The 25,103-nt window shown below is 41.6% G+C and overlaps 1 protein-coding gene across 1 annotated transcript; it reads right to left on the minus strand.

The window, feature by feature from the left end:
- Nucleotides 1–2,293: 2,293 nt before the first annotated feature.
- Nucleotides 2,294–22,657, minus strand: ZNF354A (zinc finger protein 354A). Its single transcript, XM_081135168.1, has 5 exons — nucleotides 22,518–22,657; nucleotides 21,530–21,617; nucleotides 18,291–18,417; nucleotides 16,937–17,032; nucleotides 2,294–4,425 (listed from the first exon to the last, which is right to left on the minus strand). Exons 2-5 carry the CDS (start codon nucleotides 21,560–21,562, stop codon nucleotides 2,861–2,863), a joined length of 1,821 nt encoding a protein of 606 aa, XP_080991294.1. The 5' UTR covers nucleotides 21,563–21,617; nucleotides 22,518–22,657; the 3' UTR covers nucleotides 2,294–2,860.
- Between the last annotated feature and the right edge of the window lie 2,446 nt (nucleotides 22,658–25,103).

Raw genomic sequence — 25,103 nt, forward strand, 5'->3', positions numbered from 1 at the left:
TCACCCTTTGGGTGTGTTGTGGCGCTAATTGGATGGTGCTCTGGTATGGTCTGAATCTGCGCATCAGGTGTTGGCTCTGGCGCCTCTTGAGAGTAGTTCCAATGCAGACCTAGGTCAGCTGTTGCCTGTGCCCAGCCCAGGGCCACCTGGTAGGTACAAATGGATCTATGGTTTGTAGCTGCCTGTGTTCTGAGCCAAGGTTGGCTGCTACTAATGCCATGTTTGGGGCCACTTAGTAAGAGGTACTGAACACACCAAAGCCAGACAGTGCCTGTTTGAGATTTGTGGACCTTTGAGAGATTTAGGAAAATCCAGTGACCCAAGGTAAGCAAGTTGTGAAGAACAGCCACAGAAAGATTTGGGTCTATGGGAGGGTTGGGTGTGGTAAAGTCTCAGGGAATCACCGTGCAAGGAAGGGCAGTGTTAGCAAAATGGATGGAGACTCAGATATGGCATCCACCTGAGCCTTCCTGCTGTGTGTGGGGGGAGTCTCAACAAAGGAAGTGCCAGCACTTCTTTCTGGAACAGAGCTGGCCCTTCGTTGCTAGCCCTGAGGCCAAACAATTCACTACCTCCCCATATGTCCTCAGCACTTTTTGAACTGTAGTACTGGAGTTTAAAGCAAGTGAGTTCATCAGGGAGTAAGTCCATGCATGGGTCCTTTAAAAGGACACCTTATGAGGGCTACAGCAACCCTGTCTCATCCAAACAGAATCCCTGCTGATTTTCACAGCCGCATGTTCTGGGGACTCTTCCTAGTACTGGTGGTCCAGGCTGGGGAGCCTGGTGTGAGGCTGGGACCCCTCACTCCTCAGTGGGAACCTCCACAGCCAACACATTCCTGATTCTCAACCACCACAGGTAGGTGTGGGACCAACCCGTTTTGCTCTCTACCCCTCCTACCAGTCTCAATGCAGCTTCCTCTTCCAGCTAGTGTCCAGGTGGTTCTCAAAGGTCGTTGTTCTGTAACTTGGTTGTCATTTTGATGTGGTCATGGGAGGAGGCAAGCACAGCATTTACCTACTCGGCCTTCACCCTCTACACATTGTTGCCAGAACATTTTCCCTGGCTTAAAATCTTGGATTCCATCAATTTCAGGATAAAATCCAAACTTCTTAGCATGGCAAGTAGGCCTTTTGTTATCTGGCCTCTGCCTTCTGCTCAACCTTTAACATCAGTCATTCTCCTGTTGATTGGTTCTATTCTTGAGTTTCCACAAAGGTGTCAATACATATGCAGTCTCCTCTTATTTGAAATGCTGCTCTCACCTTGGGGAGAGCTCCTATTCTCTCAAATCCTGGCTCAGGTATCACTGCCTCTGGAAAGCATTATTTGATGTCTCCAGGTTTCCTTGGCTAGTTCAATCTCCTCTTTCTTCATCCTGCTCAAGCCTCTACATTCTTCCACTGCAACATATTGTCACAAATTATCTATTTGCCTATTGAAACAACCACATTTACTTACTGACATAATAATTTGCTTACTCATCTACTAGCCCCTGAATTCCACCTTATTTTCCCCAATTCATGGCTCCTTGAAGGTCTGTGTTTCTTACAACTCCCAGCTGTGCAGTGTGGTTCCTGCCACAAAGCTGGGATGGGAAAAAAAATCTGAGTGGTTTATAAGTGCTCCTTTTGTTTTCCTGAAATTGTTTGACACTAGAGCACACCAACTAAGGATAACATATTATTTATATTATGAAATGATTGATGTACCTTTCAATATTTTGGCACAGGTGTTAAGGTTCATTAAACTTCCTTTGACAGCTCCTCTGTTGTGAAAACATATATATTGAAAGCCATACGTAAATAGCTTTAAACTTTAAATAATTGATTTTTCCATTTAATTTATCTAAGATGAAAGCTCGGTGTATAGCATGTACTTTCATAACAAACAACTTCAAAGAAAAAAATTCTGAGGCCAGCCCAGCCGATGTGGCTCAATGGTTGAGCATCAACCCATGAACCTGGAGGCCATGGTTAGATTCCCAGTCAGGGAACATGCCCAGGTTTCAGACTAGATCCCTAGTAGGGGGTGTGCAGGAGGCAGCCAAGTGATGATGTTTCTCTTTCATCAATGTTCCTATCCCTCTCCCTCTAGAAATCAATAAACGTTTTTTAAAATTCTGAGAACAGATTGTCTCTCTCACATTGATGTTTCTCTCTCTCTTCCCTCCTCCTTCTCTCCCGTCCACTCTAAAGAAAGCAGTGGAAAAAATATCCTCAGGTGAAGACTAACAAGAACAAAAAACAAAATTACAAATTGGGTAGAAAATCCCCAACTCACAGCAATTACTAGAAGAACAAAGACAGCAGACTTTTATTTCTATTTTGAAATGAAATCATGCACAAAGTTTGACATCAGGTCAGGAGAAGGACAAGCCTCAGAAACTGAGAGGTAGTTTACAGTTCATTTTATACTTTATTTGGTCCTTCCCCCTGAAAGTGTATAATGTCTTTGATCACATCTTTTATATGCTATTAAAATGTTCTTTTTGAAAGTATTATGTTTATAGTTTTTTAAAATGAGAAACCCAGTGCACACACCCCACTCCTGGCACAGATGTTGCTGACAACCACATTTGGTACCTAGTGTACACTGCTGTAGAGATAAAACAATTCTTCTATTTGACAAATGCCCAGTGTCTCCTGTTCTGAATTCATTTCAGGTTATTTTAAAGTGTCTATAGAAGTGAACACTTTCCATTTTCATTATCTATTACATAGTCAAGATTTATCCGTGGAATTTAATATCTGACAACTAAATTATAAAAGTTTTTATGTATCCAATACATTTATTCCATCACTCATGTATTCTGATAAGCTTTGGTTTAAGGCTTTCATACATGCAAATTTACTTTCTAGGGGCTCTCCTCAATATGAATTTTATAATGATTAGTAAGAGATGACCTGTGGTTGAAAAGTTTCCCACATGTACTACATTCATAAGGCTTCTCTCCAGTATGAATTCTCTGATGGGCGATACGCGATGAGCTTTGTCTAAAAGTCTTCCCACATGTATTACATTTAAAGGGTTTCTCTCCTGTATGAATCCTCCGATGTTGAATAAGAGCCGAACTTTGGCCAAAAGATATCCCACATTCCTCACATCGATATGGTTTTTCTCCAGTATGAATTCTTTGATGATTACTAAGAGATGAATTACACCTGAAGGTTTTCCCACACTCATTACATTTATAGGGTCTTTCTCCAGTATGCATTCTCTGATGTTGAATGAGAGCTGAGCTTTGTCTAAAGGCTTTCCCACACACTTTACATTTACACGGTTTCTCTCCAGTATGAATTCTTTCATGAATAATAAGTGTTGAGTGGGAACTTAAGGCTTTACCACATTCATTACAATTATAAAACTTCTCACCAGTATGAATTATTCGGTGTCTATTAAGTCGTGAAATAGAAGTGAAGCCTTTTCCACATTCATTACATCTATAGGGCTTTTCTCCAGTGTGAATTCTTTCATGTTGAATAAGAGATGCACTCTGACTAAAGGCTCTCCCGCATTCACTACATTTAAAAGGTTTCTCTCCTGTGTGAATTCTCTGATGATAACGAAGGGATGAGCTAGACTTAAAGGTGTTACCACATTCATTACATAAGTAGGACTTCTTTCTGGAATGAATTCTCTGACACCCAGAAAGGGATGTGCTGCAACTAGATGATTTCCTACCTGGATTATATTTATAGGGGTTTTCTCTAGCATGTATTTTTTGATGTATAAAAAGGCCTGACCTTCGACTGAAAGATTTACCACATTCTTTACATCTGTAGGATTTCTCCACAGTATGTGTTCTTAGATGTTTATAAAGGGATGTACTAAGAGTAAAGGCTTTCCCACATTCTTTACATACATAGGGTTTCTCTCCAGTATGTGTTATTTGATGTTGAATAAGAGCTGAACTTTGGTTAAAGGCTTTTGAACATTCTTTACATTTAAATAATTTCTCTCCACTATGGTTTTTCTCATGTTTACGAAGGGATGAAGTGTTAATAAAGGTTTTCTCACATATACTACATTTATAGCGTTTCTCTGCTGTGTTGATTTTTGGTTGATTAAGTAAATTTAAATTCTGTTTGAAGCTGTTTCCTTGTACTTCACATTTTGGTGGTGTTTCTTCTCTGGGAACCATCTGCTTCCTAATAAGGACTGACTTTGGGCTAAAGTTTTGGCCAACTTCAGTGCTTTTATGTCTTCTTTCTATAGTAGGAATACTTTTGTGGGTGACTGAAAGTATCTGAACACTTTCCTTTTTCTTCTGCTTTTTCTCTAATCTGTCTTCATATATGCAGGGTTTTTCTGATTTGAAGACCCAGGGTTCATTCCTTTTGGATCTTTTCATTATCAGCTCCTGAAATAAACAATCTTGCGTTTGAGTTGACTTTGTGGTTTTATGACTGCTCTTCCATCCTGGAGGGGGAGAAAAAACACCAAAAAAAACCTGAAGATGTTTCATGTGATAGAGCTTTTGGTTACAGAGACAAAATGTACAGAATGACTAAATATTGATGATACTTAAATAAGGTCTTGGTATCTGCCTAAAAAATGGTAAGAGGAAAATTTTAGGAGATTGAAGCAGTGTAGAGAAATAATCAATGAGAGTTGAAGTATTAGGGTAGAAAAAAAGTAACAAAACAAACACATTTAAAAGAGGGTGAATGTAAGAGTGACCAGGAGAATTGGTGAATGAAGAATGGAGAAAAGGAGAGTATGAATTAGGAAGGGCAGTCTAGGATCAGAATCCAAAGTCTACAATAGACTCCTAAATTATCTTCATGAAATTTCTCTTCTTTGTATAATCATTCCTAACCTGGAAAGTTTTCCTTCCTTTCCCTCATGCCAGGGTACAAAATTCCTCTGTACCCTTTAGATTCAGTTCAAAAATAAACTCTTTCTGCCCAGCCGGGCATGGCTCAGGGGTTGACCATCAACCTAGGATCCAGGCTATCGGGGTTCGATTCCCGGTCAGGGCACATGCCCGGGTTGCGGGCTCAATCAATGACTCTCTCATCATTGATGTTTCTATCTCTCTTTATCCCTCTCCTTTCCTCTCTCTGAAATTAGTAAAGATATATTAAAAAAATAAAAATTAAAAATTAAAAATAAACTCTTTCTCTTTTCTTGACTCTCAAGTTCCCATAGTCCATTCTCCTTATAAAAGGACCTACCATAGTGTTTTAAAAAACATTATATATATATATCTAAATATGTTATTTTCCTTTTTCCCCATAAGTGTTCTTTACAATCAGATTAACATACCCTACTAACATCTAGATCTTTCGATGGCATGTGAATTATATACAAGATATTTTGATCTTTCTTGATTACTTATATATTCCTAATTTGAAAAATGTCAAATATTCTCAATTATTAAAATGTAAGTTTCACATACAAACATGATTCAAATACTTGTAGAAGTTGCCTTATAGATCAGTACATTACATGGGTGATGGGAGGGTTTGACGGCAAGTTCAAACAGGAAGGTATTATTGAATTAAGCTACACAGGGGTCACAAGTAGACATGAAACCAAAAGTTGCAAGTTAGGAAGGCAGCCCTGTTCATACATCAAACATGAGAGACTGAGCAAGCAAAGTAAAAAAGAGTCAAAGATACGATAGGGATAAATATAAAAAGGTAAAAAAAAGTGGTACAGAGCAAAATTGATTTCAATAAATATTAAAATTGGGTAAGAACACAATTCATTGAATATTAAATTTTGCCAGAGAAATGGTGGTGCACAGTTTGATATTTTCTCCTGGGCTAGAGGTAACCAGTTAAAGGGCTCCTTTGCATCTCATTGTATTTGAGATTCCTATCCGACATCCACTTTCATATGAATGTGTCCATATTCTCCCGGGTGCTGACCCCAGGAAAGGCTGTCCCGTAGTATGTGGCTTCCAAATAGAAAGGGGCCTGTGCGCTGCACCCAGTAGCAACCTAAAGGGGCCCTCTGCTTTCCTGTAAGGCATTGTACAGAGCCCCAGAAAGCATTTGAACTGTGTGGTTCAGGGAAGGGGTACACAGCCCTCCCACCACCAGAGAGAAGGACAGGAGCTGCCAGTGGGGCAGATTGGGGATTTTGGACCTGCTCTGAAAAGGGCTGGGATAGCATACAAGGAGCTACCCTAGCTTTACTGGGATCAGCTGGGCAGGAGACCTGCGTGGGGCTGATTTTGTAACCCCTCCTGCTTGGATCCAAGGTGCAAGGGTGCCAGATCCTTGCAAAGCAGCTTTTCTGCCTGTTTCTTCTTTATATGTTTTTGATTACTGGTCAGCATCTCATGGTATCCACCCACCTTCCTGGCTTACACTGGGGAGACAGACCAGAAAAGCTAGGATTTGTAACTACATTGTGGAGTTTGAACTGAATGCCCTGTGAGATCAGCCAACCAGAACTGAGAAAGGAAGGGCAGAGCATGCCTACTTCTCCTGTAGGCTAGGAACACCACCCCCAACAGGAAAGGGGCTGGTTCAGCTCACTGAAGCCCCAGGTACCCCCAGCTGGGCATAGTCCAAGGAGGGAAGGAAGAACAACTCATAGGAGGTCATTACAAGAGTAAGACTCTCAGGGACTATTGTTTGGGAACTGGAGGAAATGCTTAAAACCCCTTCTGGGGGTTGGGCAGGCAATGTGCGCACTGGAGACTCTTTGGATCAATCCCACTGAGCCCAGGCCTCTGAAACTGCCCATACAGAAAAGGCAACAGACTGAATTCAATTTGAACCTGCAGCAGGCCAGTCATTGCATGGGGAACTAGAATTGAAGGGTATCATAGAAACTGAGAAGTTGGCTTTGAAGCAGAGATTAACTTCCCCACAGTGAATGCCTGACAAAGAAATCTAAATAAGGGACGCAATCAATAGCCCGAGCTACACTAGCTGGCCTGCACCCTAAAGCCTATCTTTGGAAGACACTAGAGTAAGGCCAGGCAACCACAAGGGGGAGGCAAAATAGCTGACAGGTGGAGGTGGTCCACAGAGAGTCTCAGACCAACCAGCTACATAAGGACACTGGGAGCCGAACCTAGGCAGCTCCTGACATTGGCTGACACAAAAGTACCTCCCAGGAGACCTGAAATCAGCATACAAAACAGTGAGCTTCATACAACATAAGCTGCCCAGATGAACCTCCTTGGCTTTTTTTGGCTTTTTTTTTTTTTAAGAAAAGAGAAGGGAGAGGAATTTTTTAAGAAGAAAAAATTTTAATTTATTTAATTTTTGTTTTGGATTTGTTTTGTCTTGCTTTGCTTTTTGTTGTTGTTCTATTATCAAGATTTTCTTGATGTTCTCTGCTTTATTGCTGGGATATTATTATAACCATTGTTTATTGCTTTTCTCTATTGTTTCCTCCATAGCTCTTATTGGCTTCCTTCCCTATTCTTGCTTTACCTTTCTCTCTCTTCTTGTCCACTGGCATAACTTTTTTCCCCCTTTCATTGTCTTCCTTTTTGTTTGTTTTTCTTTAACCACTTTTCTATTCCTACTCTCTACCCTTATCTTTTTACTCACCAGTCTTTCGGAATCTTTACTTTGCCCCTTTTATCTCCCAGTAGCTTCTCTATTTTTTATCTTTTATTTTATTTTATATTACTATTAGCAGTAATAGTCTCTTCTCCCTCTCTCTTTGGCCTTAGAATCTGTGTTCTCACTTCGCTTTCCTAATTCTACTTTCTCTTGGGTTGTTTTTATTGTGTCAGGATATTTTGTAAATTCCTGTTTGTTTCCTGTCAGTTTGGTTGTTTTGTTTTGCCCTGTCAGCACCTATACAACAGTTCACATGGTGTAGTTGTGGCTGAGCCTCAAAGTTAGCCAACCTGAGAAGAGGGTCCTCCCGTGAATGAGTCAACAACAATCTAGAACCAATCACAACAGGAGAGCCTGAAGAACCAACAAAAGGGACACAACTAGAGCATACAGCTGAGAAGTATAAGGAAAACACCTCTGGGTACCATTCACTACAAAAGCCCACCCCACAAGACTGGGAGAAAGCAAATATATCTAATAAACACCAACAAACACAAAAAGACACTAAAATGAGGAGACAAAGAAACAACCTCCAAATTAAAGAAAAGGAAAAATCACCAGAAAAAGACCTCGATGACATGGAGGTAACCAAGTTATCAGAGTTCAAAGTAATGGTTCTAAAGATGCTCAAGGAAATTAGTGAGAACCACAAGACACTTAACGGGAACACGGAGAAACTTAATGGGAAATACAAAGAACTTAGTAAAAGCTACATTAGCATAAAGAGATATAGATACTATGAATAAGAAACAGGCAGAAATAAAGAACACTATATCTGACATCAAGAATAGGGTGGAAGGAATTAGGCTCAAGGAAGCAGAAGATTAAATAAGTGAATTAGAAGATAAGGTAGAAAAAGTCACTCAATCAGAGCAGCAAAAAGAAAGAATACTTAAAAAGCATGAGGACAGTTTAAAGGAACTTTCGGACAACATGAAGCAAAACAACATCAGCATCATAGGGGTGCCAGAGGGGGAGGAAAGTCAGCAAGGGATAGAGAATCTGGTGGAAGAAATGACAGAAAAGGAGAAAGCCACACAAGTTCAGGAAGCACAGAGGGTACCAATCAAGAGGAACCTAAAGAGACCCACTCCAAGACACATCATAATTAAAATGGCAAATGGCAAGGACAAAGAGAGAATCTTAAGGGCCGCAAGACAGAAACAATCTGACCTACAAGGGATCACCCATAAGGTTGTCAGCAGATTTCTCAACAGAAACACTTCAGGCCAGAAGGGAATGGCATGAAGTTTTCAAAGTAATGAAAAGCAAGAACCTACAACTAAAAATGCTCTATCTAGCAAGGCTACCATTCAAAATAGATGGTGAAATAAAGAGCCTCACAGACAAAAGAAGGCTAAAGTAGTTCAGTACCACCAAACCAGCACTGCAAGAAATGCTAAAGGGACTGACTTAAGAAGAAGAAATATTGAGAGAAAGGAACACAGGAATAAAGGGAAAAATGGCATTAAATAAGTATACATCAATAATAACCTTAAATGTATACAGCTTAAATACTACAATCAAAAGACAAAGGGTAACTGAATGGATAAGAAAACAGGCCCCATATATATGCTATCTATAAGAGACCCACCTCAAAGGAAAAGATTTACACAGACTAAAAGTGAAGGGATAGAAAAAAATATTCCATGCAAATGGAAACAAAACAAAAAAAGCCAGAGTAGCAATACTTATTTCTGACAAAACAGACTTCAAAATAAAGACCATAATAAGAGCCAAAGAAGGTCACTACATAATACTAAAGGGACTGACCCAACAGGAGGATACAGCCCTTATAAACATATATGCACCCAATATAGGAGCACCTAAATATATAAAAAAATTCTTGCTGGACTATAAGAGGAAGGTCAACAGCAATACAATCATAGTAGGGGACTTTAACACCCCATTGTCATCATGAACAGATCATCCAGACAAAATATCAACAAGGAAACAGAGGCCTTAAATGACACACTAGACCTAATGGATTTAATGGGCATTTACAGAACATTTCATCCCAAAGCAGCAGAATATACATACTTTTCAAGTGCACATAGAACATTCTCAAAAATAGATCACATGTTAGGGCACAAAAGCCTCTGTAAGTTCAAGAAGACTGAAATCATATGAATCACCTTCTCAGACAACAGTGGCATGAAACTAGAAATCAACAACTATAAAAAAAAAAAAAAAAAAACCTTAAAAATATTCACACATGGCACGGCCAGGCGTGGCTCAGCGGTTGAGCATCGACCTAGGATACAGATCAAGGTTCAATTCCCGGTCACGGCACATGCCCGGGTTGAGGGCTCGATCCCCAATGATATCATCATTGGTGTTTCTCTCTCTCTCCCTCTCCTTTCCTCTCTCTGAAATCGATAAAGATATATAAAAAAAAGAAAAAAAAATATTCACACATGGAGGCTAAATAGCTTGTTATTAAACAATGAATGGGTTACCAATGAGATCAAGGAGGAAATCAAAAACTTCCTGGAAACAAATGAAAATGAACAAACCACCACCCAAAATCTTTGGGACAATGTGAAAGCAGTGCTGAGAGGAAAGTTCATAGCATTACAGGCATACCGCAAAAACTCGAAAAAGCTCTAAAAAACTAACACTAAAACTGAAAGACTTAGAAAGAGAACAGCAAGAAAAGCCTAGAGGAAGTAGAAGGAAGGAAATAATAAAGATCAGAGCAGAAATTAATGACATAGAGGCAAAAAAAACAATACAAAAGATCAATGAAACAAAGAGCTGGTTCTTTGAAAAGAGAAACAAGATTGACAAACCTTTAGCCAGACTCACCAAGAAACAAAGAGAGAGGACCCAAGTAAATAAAAGCAGAAATGAAAGTGATGATAGAACAACTGACATCAGAGAAATACAAAGAATTGTATGAAAATACTACAAGCAATTATATGCCAACAAACTGGACAACCTGGGTGAAATGGACAAATTCCTAGAAACAGACAATCTTCCAAAACTCAATCAGGAAGAATCAGAAAATATGAATAGGCCAATAACAACTGTAGCAGTAATTACTGAATTTAAATTACTGAAGCAGTAATTTAAAAAACTCCCAGAAAAAAGAGTACGGGACCAGATGGATTTTCAAGCAAGTTTTACCAAACATTCAAAGAAGAATTAACACCTATTCTCCTCAAACCATTCCAGAAAATTCAAGAGGAGGAAAGACTCCCAAACTCTTTTTATGAGACCAGCGTTATCCTAATTCCAAAATCCAATAAGGACACTACAAAGAAAGAGAATTATAGACCAATATTCCTGATGAACACAGATGCTAAAATCCTCAACAAAATATTAGCAAATCAGATTCAGCAAATACATTACAATGATCATACACCATGACCAAGTGGGATTTATTCTAGGGATTCAAGGCTGATATAATATTCACTAATCAATAAATGTGATACATCACATAAACAAAATGAAGGACAAAAATCATATGATCATATCAATAGATGCAGAAAAAGCATTTGACAAAATCCAACACCACTTTTTCATAAAAACTCTCAGCAAAGTGGGAATAGAGGAATAATACTTCAACATAATAAAGACCATATATAACAAACTTACAGTCAACATCAAACTCAATGGGCAAAAACTAAAACCATTTCCCTTAAAAACAGGAACAAGACAGAGTTGTCGACTTTCACCACTCTTATTCAACATAGTACTGGAAGTCCTTGCCACAGCTATCAGAAAGAAGAAAAATAAAGGTATCCAAATTGGAAAGGAGGAAGTAAAACTGTCATTATTTGCAGATGACATGGTATTGTACAAAGAAAGCCCTAAAGACTCAACCAATAAACTACTAGATTTAATAAATTAATTCGGCAAGGTAGCAGGATACAAAATTAACATCCAAAAATCAATAGCATATTTATACACCAATAATGAACTCTCAGAAAGAGAAACTTAAAAAACAATTCATCTACCACTGCAACTAAAAAAATAAGATACTTAGGAATAAACTTAACCAAAGATATAAAAGACCTGTACTCGGAAAACTACAGGACACTAAAAAAAGAAATAGAAAAAGATATAAAGAATTGGGAAAATATACCATGTTCATGGATTGGAAAAATTAACATCATTAAAATGTCCATACTACCAAAAGCAATCTATAGATTCAATGCAATTCCTATTAAAATAACAACAGCATATTTCACAGAACTAGAACAAACATTCCAAAAATTTATTTGGAACTGAAAAAGACCCCGAATAGCCGCAGCAATCTTGAGAAAGAAGAAGAATTGGAGGGATCACTTTACCAGATATCAAACTATACCACAAAGCCATTATAATCAGAACAGCCTGATATTGTTACAACAACAGACATATAGATCAACAGAACAGAACAGACACCCCAGAAATTGAACAGGTACATGCAAAAAAATGAAACTAGATGACCAACTTACTCCATACACAAGAATAAATTCAAAATGGATAAAAGTCTTAAATGTAAGTCATGAAACCATAAAAATCCTAGAAGAAAACATAGGCAGTAAAGTCACAGACATCTTTTGTAGTGGAATTTTCACCAATACATCTCCTAGGGCAAGAGAAACAGGAAAAAATAAACAAATGGGACTATATCAAACTAAAAAGCTTCTGCACAGCAAAAGAAATCATCCTCAAAATACAAAGGAACCCCACAGTATGGGAGAAAATATTTGCCAAGGATACATCTGATAAGGGGCTAATTTCCAAAGTGTACAAAGAACTCATACAACTCAACCACAGGAAGACAAACACCCAATTAAAAAATGGGCTAAGGACGTCAATAGATATTTCTCCAAAGAGAACATATAGATGGTCAAAAGACACATGAAAAAATGCTCAATGTCACTAATCATCAGAGAGATGCAAATTAAAACCACAATGAGGTATCACTTCACACCTGTCAGAATGGCTCCATCAACAAATCAACAAATGACAAGTGTTGGCGAGGATATGGAGTAAGGGGAGCCCTGGTACACTGCTGGTGGGAACGCAGACTAGTGCAGCCACTATGGAAAACAGTAGGGAGGTTCCTCAAAATATTAAAAGTGGAACTTCCTTTTGACCCAGTGATCCCACTTCTAGGAATATATCCTAAGAAACAGGAAACACTTATCAGAAAAAACTTATGCACCCCTATGTTCATAGCAGCACAATTTACAATAGCTAAGATCTGAAAACAGCCCAAGTGCCCATGAGTAGATGAGTGGATAGAAAAGCAGTGGGATATTTACACCATGGAATACTACGCAGCTGTAAAGAAGAATCTCTTACCCTTTGGCACAGCATGGATGGACCTGGAGACTATTATGCTAAGTGAAATAAGCCAGTCAGAGGAAGACAAAGCACATGATCTCACTTACATGTGGAATCTAAAGAACAAAATAAACTGATGAATAAAATAGATACAATGACACAGAAGCATGGAACGGACTGATGAATCTCAGAGGGAATGCGGGGATGGATGGGTGGAGGTGGGGGAGATTAACCAAAGAACTTTTTTGCATAAATGTATAACCCATGGTAACAGACAATAGTATGATGAAGGCCTAGGGTGGGGGTTGGGGGGTGGGGGTGGGTAGAAGGGGTCAAGGAGGAAAAAAACAGGACATTTGTAATTCTTTCTACAATAAAGATAAATTAAAAAACAAAACAGACATACGGTAGCCAAACTGATAAAAAAACAAGACCAATATACATGCTGTCTACAGGAGACCCACCTCAGAAAGAAAGATACACACAGACTAAAACTGAAAGGATGGAAAAAGATATTTCATGCAAACAGAAATGAAGAAAGAAAAAAAAAGCTGTTTTAAAGTCTATTTTGCCTTATTTCAGAGAAAATAGATATTAAAACAAAGGTTCTAGTAAGAGACAAAGGAGGACACTACATAATGATAAAGGAATCAATGCAACAAGAGGATATAATCCTTGTAAACATTTATGCACCCAATGTAGAAGCACATAAATATATAAAGCAGCCCGGCTGGGCGTGGCTCATCAGTTGAGAATAGACCCAGGATCCAGGAGATCGGGGCTCGATTCCCGGTCAGGGCACATGCCCGGGTGGCGGACTAGGCAGCGGATCAATGACTCTCTCATCATTGATGTTTCTATCTCTCTCTCTCCCCCCCTTCCTTTCCTCTCTCTGAAATCAATAAAGATATGTTTAAAATTATATATATATATATATATACATATATATGTGTATGTGTATGAAAATATATATATATATATTTTCATACACATACACATACATACACACACACACACACATATAAAGCAAATCTGGATGGACATAAAGAGAGAAATCAACAGTAATACAGTTATAGTAAGGGATTTAACATCAATGGATAGATCTTCCTGACAAAAAATTAACAAGGAAACAGTGGCCTTAAAAGACACACTAATTTAACGGATTTAATTGTTATCTCTGGAGCACGTCACCCAAAGTGGCAAAATACATATTCTTTTCAAATGCACATGTAACATTTTCTAGGATAGACTATATGTTAGGAGGGAAAACAAGTCTCAATCAATTTAAGAGGACTGAAATCATATCAAGCATCTTCTCCAACCCCAATGGTATGAAACTAGAAATCAATTACAAGAAAAAATAACTGAAAAACACACAAACACATGGAGGCTAAATGCCATGTTATTAAACAATGAATGGGTTAACAATGAGATCAAGGAAGAAATCAAAAGATACCTTGAGACAAATGAAAATGTGAACACAACTCAAAATCTATGGGACACAGCAAAAGCAGTCCTAAGAGAAAAATTTATAGCATAACAGGCCTATCTCAAGAAACAAGAGAAATCTGGAAAATACAATCTAACTTTACATTTAAAGGAAGTAGAGGGGGAAAAACACCACCAACAAAGCCCAGAGTGAGTAAAGAAAGGAAATAATAAAGACCACAGAGGAGGGAAAAATTAGTCTACAAAGACAATACAAAAGATCAATGAAACCAAGAGTTGGTTCTTTGAAAAGATAAACAAGATTGATAAATCTTTATCCAGATTCATCAAGAAAAAAAGAGGACCCAAATAAATAAAATCAGCAATGAAAAAGGAGAAGTAACAACTGACACCACAGAAATACAAAGGATTACAAGAAAATATTATGAACTATATGCCAACAAATTGGACAATCTGGAAGAAATGGATAAATTCCTAGAAACATACAATCTTCCGAAACTAAATCAGAAAGAATCATAAAATCTGAACAGATCAATTACAACAAATAAAGTTAATTTTAAAAGTTCCAACAAACAAAACCTAGATCATATGGCTTCACAGGTGATTTTACCAAACATTCAAGAAAAAACTAACACCTATCCTTCTCAAACTATTACAAAACATTCAAGAAGTGGGAAGATTCCCAAGCTCATTTTACAAAGCCAGCATTACCCTAATTCCAAAGCCAGATAAAGACACAACAGGAAAGAAATTTATAGGTCAATATCCCTGATGAACATAAATGATATAATCAGCAACTAAATATTAGCAAATTGAATCCAGCAACACATTAAAAAGGTGATACACCATGATCAAGTGGGATTTATTCCTGGGATGCAAAGTTGGTACAATATCCACAAGTTATTTATGTGATACACCACATAAACAAAATGAAAAATAAAAATCATATGATCAACAGATGCAGAAAAAGCATTTGACAAAATCCAGCACCCATTTATGATAAAAACTCTCAGCAAAGTGGGAATAGAGGGAACATATCTCAACATAATAAAGACCATATAGGACAAACCCACAGCTAATATACTCAGTAGGGAAACTAAAAGCATTTCCCTTAAGGTCAGGAACAAGACAGGGATGTCCACTTCCACCACTCTTATTCGACATAGCACTACAAGTCCTAGCCACAGTGATCAGACAAGAAAACATAAAAGGCATCCAAATTGGAAAGGAAGAAGTAAAACTGTCATTATTTGCAGATGACATGATACTGTATATAGAGAACCCTAAAGAATCCACCAAAAAACTTCTTTCTAGAACTGATAAATGCATTCAGTAAAATAGCAAGATACAAAATAAATATCCAGAAATTGGTTGCTTTTTTTTTTTTTAATATATCTTTACTGATTTCAGAGAGAGGAAGGAGGAGAGAGAGACAGAAACACCAATGATGAGAGTCATTGTTTGGCTGCCTCATGCATGCCCCCCACTGGGGACTGAGCCCAAAACCCGGGTATGAACCCTGACTGGGAATGGAACTGCGATCCCCTGGATCATAGGTTGATGCTCAACCACTGAGCCACGCCGGCCAGGCTTGTTGCATTTTTATACACCAATAACAAACTATCAACAAGGGAAACTAAAAAAACAATCCCATTTATAATTGCATTAAAAAAATACCCAGGATTAAATTTAACAAAGGAGATAAACACCTGTACTTGGAAAACTGTAAGACACTCAACCTTGAGCCCCACTAGTGCAGGACCTGCATCCTTCTGTCCCCAACCTCCATCACAGCTGCCTTTCCCATTTCTCTCTTAATCCACCTTGTAAATGCTGAGATTTCCTGGGATTCTGTCCTTTGCTCTGTTGCCTCACTTGGTCAGCTCAAGGCTTCAAATGCCACCTTTGTACCAACTGCTCCCTAACTTCATTGAGTTCCAATCCCGTATACCTTATACAACTGTCCATCGGCAATCTCTACCAGAGTATTTCATTCACATCTCAAGTTAGGGGCACAGCTTAGCTGGTAACAGTTACATTTGGAATGGGATCTAGAATGGGTGGGATGAAAGGGGACTTTATTTACAGGTAATCTTTTAATTTTTCACATGGAAAATAACTCATGAAGTCATTAGTAATTTGAAATTAGTAAGTTACTTTGGAACCATTGCAAGGAATAGATTTAAAGTGAGGCAAAACTGAACATGGGAAGTTTCTGGAGACTATTGCATAATGTAGGCAAGATGTAATTAGGGCCTGGATGAAGGTGCATGCAGTAGGGTTCAGAAGGGAAGAGAGGGGCCCCCATCAAATTTTCTAAAATGATTTCCTTCCTCATCTCCTCCTTTCCCCATGTACATACCCGAGCCTCAGTCAAAATGAACTAGTTGCAATTCCTTAAATATACCATGTCTGCTGAATGAACACAAGAGAATATTGCCCTCCTCTGGAGACAACAGGAAAGAACAAGAAAAGAGATCCTGACAGATTCATTTGTGATTACCAGGGAAAAATAGCAGCAGCTCCTGTGTGGGGTCCTCAGCGTCCCCTTCTCCACCACTTCCTGAGGACAGAGAACCCTGGAGCAACTTTCCTGACACTCATCCACTTATTAACCAGACCTTTGCCTGTAGTGATTCCAGACACCTCAGCCCCCCACTCACCGAGAGAGGAGCCTCCAGGACTCTCTTCCTCCACTTTCCAGGGCTCTTCTCCTTGCTGCAACAGGGAGATCACTTTTGGTTTGGAAAATGGGAGTCCTGTTAATAGACAGAAAGAAAAAGAAAAAAAAGACTTGGCTTTGTTTTGACACAGAGGTATCTCAGATCTGAGTGGAAAACTCAGGAGATGGTACAAAAAGCTTGTGTGGGATGTTCAAGTTGTGCCCCCATGATGTGAGAGGTATGTGAGGAAAAAGGGACTTGTAGGACACAACTATGTAATAATTAGTTGTACCTTAGAGAAATAGCATAAATATGCAGCCTTGATTAATAGGGTGCTATTGGCTTCCTATAGATGATGGAATATGTTAAATGAATAAAATTTGACTGAATTAAATTTGTAAACAGGTATCTATGGAAAGCATTATGTACCAAGTAGCTTATTTAAAATGAGAAAACACTGACTGACTCCCTTTCAACAACCGAAGTGGTCAGCAAAGTATGGGTCATAGGCGAAATCTAGACCACTGTTTATGTATGGCCCTTGAACAAAGAATGGTTGAAAGAAAAAAAAGCAGCATGTTAGAGAGACCACATGTGGCCCACAAAGCCTAAAAAATTTACTACCTGGCCTTTTACAGAAAACATTTGCTGATCTCTGAAAAGACAAGTAGGAAAGGCAAATGATAGGTCCAGAGACTGAACGAAGCCCTCTGCTGAGAGACGTGAAAACAAACCACAGAACAACTATTGCAAGGAAACAGTGTCTGAATCATGAAGAAACGTCTAATGTGTAATTATATAGAGGAAAGGGGTGATTATCAATACCACCTCCTCCATTCCCATACATGGACCAATTCTACACCTATAAGGGGGAATCATGTTTTTAAGATTTATTTGTAGAGATCCCATAAGCACAATCTCACAGCAAAACTCAGAAAAACTTTATTAGACAACCCACAGTGCTCATCCAGGAAAGCAGGTGCTAAGTTATCTCAATTTCTGAATTGGAAAAGAGAATTAGGAAAGGCAAGTGGTAGGTCAATGAAGAGGGTTGAGGGACATTCTCTGCTGAGAGGTGAGCAACCAAACACAGAACAATCACAGTGGGGAAATGATGCCTGAATCAGGAGGGAATTTCTAACGTGTAACTGTGCAGACTGTGCCACCCACGGGGCAATCCAATGCCTATAAAAAGGGGAAAGGTTTTTAAAGTTTATTTTTGGAGATCCAATTTGTGCAATCCTAAGGCAAAACTCAGCTAAAGTTTCTGATGACCCATGGCTTTTATTCAGAGAAGCAAGTGCTGAGTTATCCCCATTTCTGAATTCTGTGTCTACAGGGAAAACTTCCTTACCCAGAGAGACCAGATTACTGTAGTTCTCCAGCATCACATCCTGATACAAATTCCTCTGAGAAGGGCGCAGCTTTCTCCACTCGTCCCTCGTAAAGAGCACAGCCACATCCTTGAACGTCACTGATATCTGTAAAGACAAGCCATCCTACCTCACCCAGACCACCCGTCACAGAGTGGAGAACCTGGTAGTGGGGACGTAGATGGGCTCCCATGAAATCCACATTCAGAGATTTCCACAACCTACTCCTCGGGTTCCGTTAATTTGCTAGAGTGGCTCACAGAACTCACAAAAACAAGTTACTTACTAGATTACCAGTTTATTATAAAAGGATATAACTGGAACAGCCAATGAAGAGATGCACAGGGCAAGCTTTGGGGAAAGGGGCATGGAGCTTCCATAGCCTCTGGATGTGCCACTCTCCTTGAACCTTCACATGTTCACTCACCAACCAGGAAGCGTTCAGAGCCCTGTTCTTTTGGGGTTTTATGGAGGCTTCAGGCTTCATTACAAAGGCATGACGGATTAAATCACTGGCCATTCCATATGCATGATTGATTAGCTCATTACACACGGAGGACTGCTTCAACCTCCAGCCTGAGGCAGGCAGGGCAGGTAGAAGGCTGAAAGTTCCAAATTTCTCACCAGGGTTGGTTTCTCTGGCAACCAGCCCTAATCCTTAGGGGCTTCCCTAAAGTGACCTCATTAATATAAACTCGGGTGTGATTGAAAGGGCTGGTTATGAATAACAGAACATAGCTATTTCATCTTTATTGCTTTGAACTTATTTCAGGTAAAAAACCCAAGTATTACTAATCACTTAGGGAATTATAAGCACTTTGAAAGCTATGTGCCAGGAACAGGTGTAAGACGAAATATGTATTTTATAATATAAATCACAATATCACAGCTGCTCGGTGGTAGAGATGGAATTCCAATTCAGGTGCCATTCTTAACCTCTCTGCCTCACTCCCTGTCAATGCCTACCTTATAGGTTAAGAAATAAATGAGTTAATCCATATAATGGAGATGGACAGTGGTGATTATTACACAACGGGAATGTACTTAATGCCACTGAATTATACACTCAGAAAGGGTTAAAGTGGTAAGTTTTGCTATGTATCTTTTGTCACAATAAAAAAGTAAAAAAGGTAAAATACATACATTCATACATATGTACGTATATACATATGTACATATATAAATAAAGGTACATAAAAAATTATTCTGAGGTATGCATACCAAAAGGGTGACAGTGATTATCTCCAGCTGTTGGGGTAAGAGTGATTAAAATTTCTTCTTTATATATGTATTTTTTATTCTCTGAGTTTTTAATATGAGCATGCAATACATGTACAGTAAGACAACTTGTTGGCATATGCGGGAACACAAAGAACAATCGTGCCCTCAAAAGAACTTAAAACCCAGCTGGTAGAGAAGAAAAACACATGAAATAATTTGAACAATGAAAGAAAAAGTGTAGTTGTACAGAACTGTACGCCATCTCCTACTTCAGTCCTCATGTTAGAGGTGAGGAACACAAAGTGCAGGGCAGTCCGGGCCCCGGGTCACATGATTTATTAGTGACAAAGGCAGGAAAACAATTCAAGTTTTCTTTTGACACAGTATATTCTCTCTCTGGTCATAAACATCTTGTCAGTGAGTTTCACTCACAGGGCCATGCAGTACTGACGTATGGTTCGGGAGAATGCCGGCAAGGTTCGGGAGAATGCCGTACAGGATTCACTCACACCTAAGGATGAAGAAGACTCTGGACAAGAGAGCAGCTTGGTTCTGTTGGGATGGAATGGCAAAGAACTAGGAAAAAGCAGCTCACATCTGCAATGGGAGGCCCTAGCAGTAGCCTCAAAATATCAGCCACCACCAAATTTTGTGTGCCCAAAAGATGACATCACAGTGCAGAAGAGCCCTGGTAACACACGGCTGGGTCTGCCCTGGGTCTGACAGATCACCAGAGCAATGGCTGGACAGTAACAAGCATGAATTTCTAGGCCACACGCACTTGGGTTTGCATTCAGGTGACTCCACTTCTCTGAGCCGTTTCCTCCCATGTAAAATGGGGGTAATAACTGCTGCGCTGTTGGGAGAGCGAGAACAAAGGTAAAGCCCTCCAGGACGTTCCCAGCAGCATTACCTGTTATTGTTAGATGAAGATGAGTAAAGAAAGAACAAGTATTTTCTGAGTCCTAGGAACATCTTATAACATTATCTATCTACAAGCCGTAATGGTATTATTCCTAGAAAAACATTGTTCAGCTACCATGACAGCCAGGTATTGTGCCAGGCCCTGATCTAAACACCTTCCACGCACCAATTAGCGTGACCTGCTCACCTAACCTATGAGGTAGGTACTCTGTTATTCCCACTTTACAGGTGAGGAAACTGAGGCACAGAGAAGTGGTGGTATTTGCCCAAAGCCCATAAATGACAACAGAGGATATGGGTTCAAACTTGGCCATCTGGCTCAAAAGCCCCATTTCCTAACCACTGTATACACGGCCTCTCCACTACCAATATCCCACAAACCCCTCCCTGCTGCTTCCTGAGGAGTCTTCTCTCTGCCCTTGGGGTCAAGAGACCCCTCCAACATGGCTATCCTTTGCTCAAGCACTGGCTCAGTGTATGGGGTCCCTCCCTCATTCTCACACATAAAGATGATAATAGCAGGTCAAGATCAGTTTTCAAGAGTGGGAGAAGCAAGGCACATGATCCAAAGTTAAAAGGAAAAACTAAAAACTATGGATTGAAGAAGCCTGGGGAAGGTATCATGAGGATTCTGACGGGTGGAAAGAAAAAGGAAAGCATTCTTGCCAAGGGTAGGGAGGGAGGTATGGGTGAAGCAAGGAGGCAGGGCCAGAAAGGAACTCTGCCAAGTGTTATGTTTCTTTGCTTTGTCCCCAAGTGATACAAGATGCGTGGCATCTGACCTGTCAAATTTGTAATCATGTAGTGAACTGAAATTAATGAATAAAAGAGCGCCTGTTAGGAAAAAAGGAAACACTAGAGATGGATTGGGGGGAGGAGGCAAGCATTCACCTCAGAATCCACCATCCACCACGGTGGACCAACTCTTCAAAGGGAAAAAGACTTGGGCTCCAAATCCTGGAGAAAACTGCATTGGGTAGAGAGAACTTCAGTTGGGGGCAAAGCAGAAACCAAAAAACCCCCCAAATAAACAATAAACCATTTGTCCCTAGGACCTGAGACACAATGAGCTCACCTGAGACCTTGCTTCCCTCTGTCCAGCGGCCATGTCCTCTTTCTGGGTTCTTCCCCCTGTGGATGGGCAGGGTGTCCAGAAGGCAGATCTGAGAGCAGAAAATAGGAGGCAGGAGAGAGAAGCAAGCCCCTACTACTTTCCATCCCTCAGACTCGCCACCCGAGTTTGACTCCAGGTGCCCTCAGAGAGGGAAGTCAGGAGGAGCTAGGGGCAGAGGGAGGGCTGGGCTACCCTGGCCCAGAGACAACAGGCCCGAGGACTCGATCAGCCAGCAGCAAATCACCGAGCTCCCGAGCGCCGGGCACCCTCCACATCGTCTGGTCCCGCAGCGCGGCTGGCAGTGCCAGCACCCCCATTTCACAGACCAGGAGACTGAGCGCGGAGCGGGCGCCCCGGCCCCGCTCACGCAGCCGGTGAGCGCGCACCGGGGTCCCGCCGCGGCGCGGTGCGGCGACCTTTCTCCACCACGAGCTTTTCCCACCCACTACCTCCCGCTCCTGTGAAGTTATCAGTTTCCAGATATTTAGAGAAAACTGCTCCGGAAAGGGTAAACGCCAGCTTTCCCGTGGCGGGAGGGGGCTGCTATCTGAGGCGTGGGCACAGACCCCGAAGCCCTGACTTGGCCACTGGGGGAAGCCAGTAGCTCACTGCTCGGGGACAAGCGATGGGTGCGCCTGCCACCCGGAGGGCAGTGGCTGCGGGAATAGGGGAAACACCTTTGCCCGCGCTCGCCGACGGCCGGCGGGGGCCGGCAGGTAGCGCGGGGACCAGCCCGGAGGCGGCGGGGCAGAGGCAGGGCCTGGGGCCCGCAGGGACCAAGTGCCAGACCCGGCGCGCTCCGGGCGCGTCTGCGGGACGCCCCGCGGGGGGCAGGCGGGCAGAGCCGGGGTCCCCGCGCCCACGCAGGCCCCGCGCGCACCTCCCGGCCTGAGCGCGCATCCTCCCAAGGCCGCCGAGCTCCCCGCACCCCGGACCCTCCGCCGCTTACCTCGCCAGGCCTCGGGGCTCGGGGCCGCGCTCCGCGGGGGGGAGGCCACGGAACCGCCCGGCCCGACGCCCGCCTCCGGGCAGGACTCCGCGGGGGCTCCGGCCGGGAAGGCGCCCACTCCGGCGGCGGAGGTCGGGAGGGGCGGGAATCTCTCTGGGAAATGTCGCCCACGCGAGAACCTGAGGATGCTGGGAAGTGTAGTTCCCCGAGCCCGTCTGCGAAGGGGGGCGCGCGGGAGCCCGTCGGGTTCCCAGACCCCGCTTCCGGGCCGGGCGCCACCCGATGCGCCGCGGAGCCCTGGGTCCCGGGTCCTCGGCGGGGGAAGGGCGGGCTCGCCGAGGGTGGCGTCTGGCTGCTCCCCATCTGCGTCAAGGATGGCGAGGCAGGCAGACCACGGCGGGACCAGACGCTCGTCCCCTCGGTCGCTCCACGGAGGTGCCTGTGCGCCAAGCCGGGTGTAGGCAGCGGGAAATACAGCATGTCACGGACAAAGCAAAGATCATCCACTCACCATCGCTCTTGGGAACTCTCTGAGGGGGCAGGGGGCATACAGTACGCCAAGGACATAATTATGTGACTTATAGAAGACGAGTGTTATGGGGAGAAGCTAAAGGGGGGGGTGGGGACACCTGGGGCCCGTTTGGGAGAGTCAGCAGGGTGCCCTCTGCAGTCCACACGGTAAGAATGGAGGGAAGCGTCCCAGGCAGGGTGGGAGGGGAGGGCCAGGCCAGCCACTGAGAAGCCCACAGATTTTTTAAATTTTGCCAACGGAACATGTGCCCCATTTAAAAGATTGATTTTTTTTTTTTTTTTAAGTAAAAGAAAAATGCACTTGATGCCACCACACAGAAATAAGTGGTTAACATTTTGGTGAACATCTTTTAACAGACCTTTGAACTACATATGAATCTCTCAGCCAATACCACTGCTCTCGTTTTAACACAATGGAATACTGCAAGTTGTAACTATCTTAGCTTTTCTCCCACTTAAGAATATGCCTTGAACATTTGAATTTGCCAGTAAATACTGTCCCTCAGTAGGGTTTTTAATGGCTTCAGTTCATGCCATTTCACCTTTTTTTTTTTTTTTTTTTTTTGGTTAAATATATTTAAACTAAGCTCATTTATTAAAATATATTTAACTGAGACCCTATTGTTAGTTATATTATTTCCAATTTTTGCTCCATTAATGTAATGACAGAAAAAGGCCTTTCTTTTTCTTTGCTGTGGCCTTTCACAATTTATGAGAAGCACCTGGTAATTAAACCCTAAGAATGTTGGCGCCTCTGGTTCAAACAGCCCCTCTGTTCAAACTGTAAGACAAAATAAGCTACTCTCAAGGCTATGTTCTTGTATCCCTCTCTCTCCCCTGCTGTTTTCACAGCTCAGGGATAATTCACACCAAGGAGTCTCTAGGAGAAAGTTCCCTTTCCTCTCCCCTTCAAACAAGCCTCTTTTGAACTCCTCATACCTTTTGCTCTAAGGCTTGGGGAAAATACTGATAAGACCTTCCTAGGACATCTCCCTAGGACTATCCCCTGGAAAGCAAACAAAGTATAACTTGTCAAGACAACCTCCCTGGTATCTGCTCAACTTCAAGAAAACCCAAACCCTTCCCTTCTTTGTAGCCTGGCAACAGTACCTGCTTAAAAGAGCAGGCTGGCCCTTTGTTTCTTGCCCTTGTATTGATTAGCATGCATTGGCCCTTTCTCTTCTAGGGGAAAGTAAAATAAACTCCTGCTCTGCATTTATCTCTTCTCTCAGTTGTGAAATCTATCACAGCCCCTCATCACCAGTCCAAAACCCTAACAATCAATATCCTTGTAGTTATATCTTTGAAAATTATTTTCTTAGTTTAAATTCCTTGGAACTGAATTGCTAGATCAAGGACTGTCAGAATTTTAAGCACATTGCCTAGTTGTTACCAGCCCAAAGTTTGCGTGCCCAACGCTTCCAAAGGCCAAAACTCAAAATGTCAGAATTTGAAATAAGGAAAGGTTTCTTTCTCAAGGAGGCATCAACTGCGAAGATGGGAGTCCTAATCTTCAAATCAACCTTAAGAAAGTAGATTATTTTGTAGCTTTTGCCCAGTGGCCCCAGGCAGAACACAGGCAGTGGTTGACCTTGGCCTGCACCTCCCAGGAGGCCCCAGAGCTAGTGCACCCAGTGGATAGTTTCTGACCACTTTGACCCACCATTACCCAACCACTTCCTCAAGTGACACACTCAAGGGATGGACTCAGTGGGTACCAGAGCCATGTTGAAGTTAGTCTTGCTATGTGTGGTGGGCCCCTGCACAGCTGATTCTCCAAGGTGGTTGGAGGTCGGAGGTCAGAAGAAGAAGAGAATAATAAAATGACAATAAATACATATCTATCAAGCCAGTCCTTGCAGCTGACCACCTGAGTAAATCCCTCCCATTGACATGCCAACAGCAATCAAGACTCAATTACAACAGAAGGTGTACAGTCTGCAAAGGGGACACACCATGAGTGCCCAGCTGGGGTGATCAGGAAGGCTGTGTCATGGATACTACAGGACACCTACTACACTAGGCAATGCTACCAAGCCTAGGAGACATAGCAGC

This window comes from Miniopterus schreibersii (genome assembly GCF_964146895.1).
Source record: "Miniopterus schreibersii genome assembly, chromosome: 4".
NCBI lineage: Eukaryota > Metazoa > Chordata > Mammalia > Chiroptera > Miniopteridae > Miniopterus > Miniopterus schreibersii.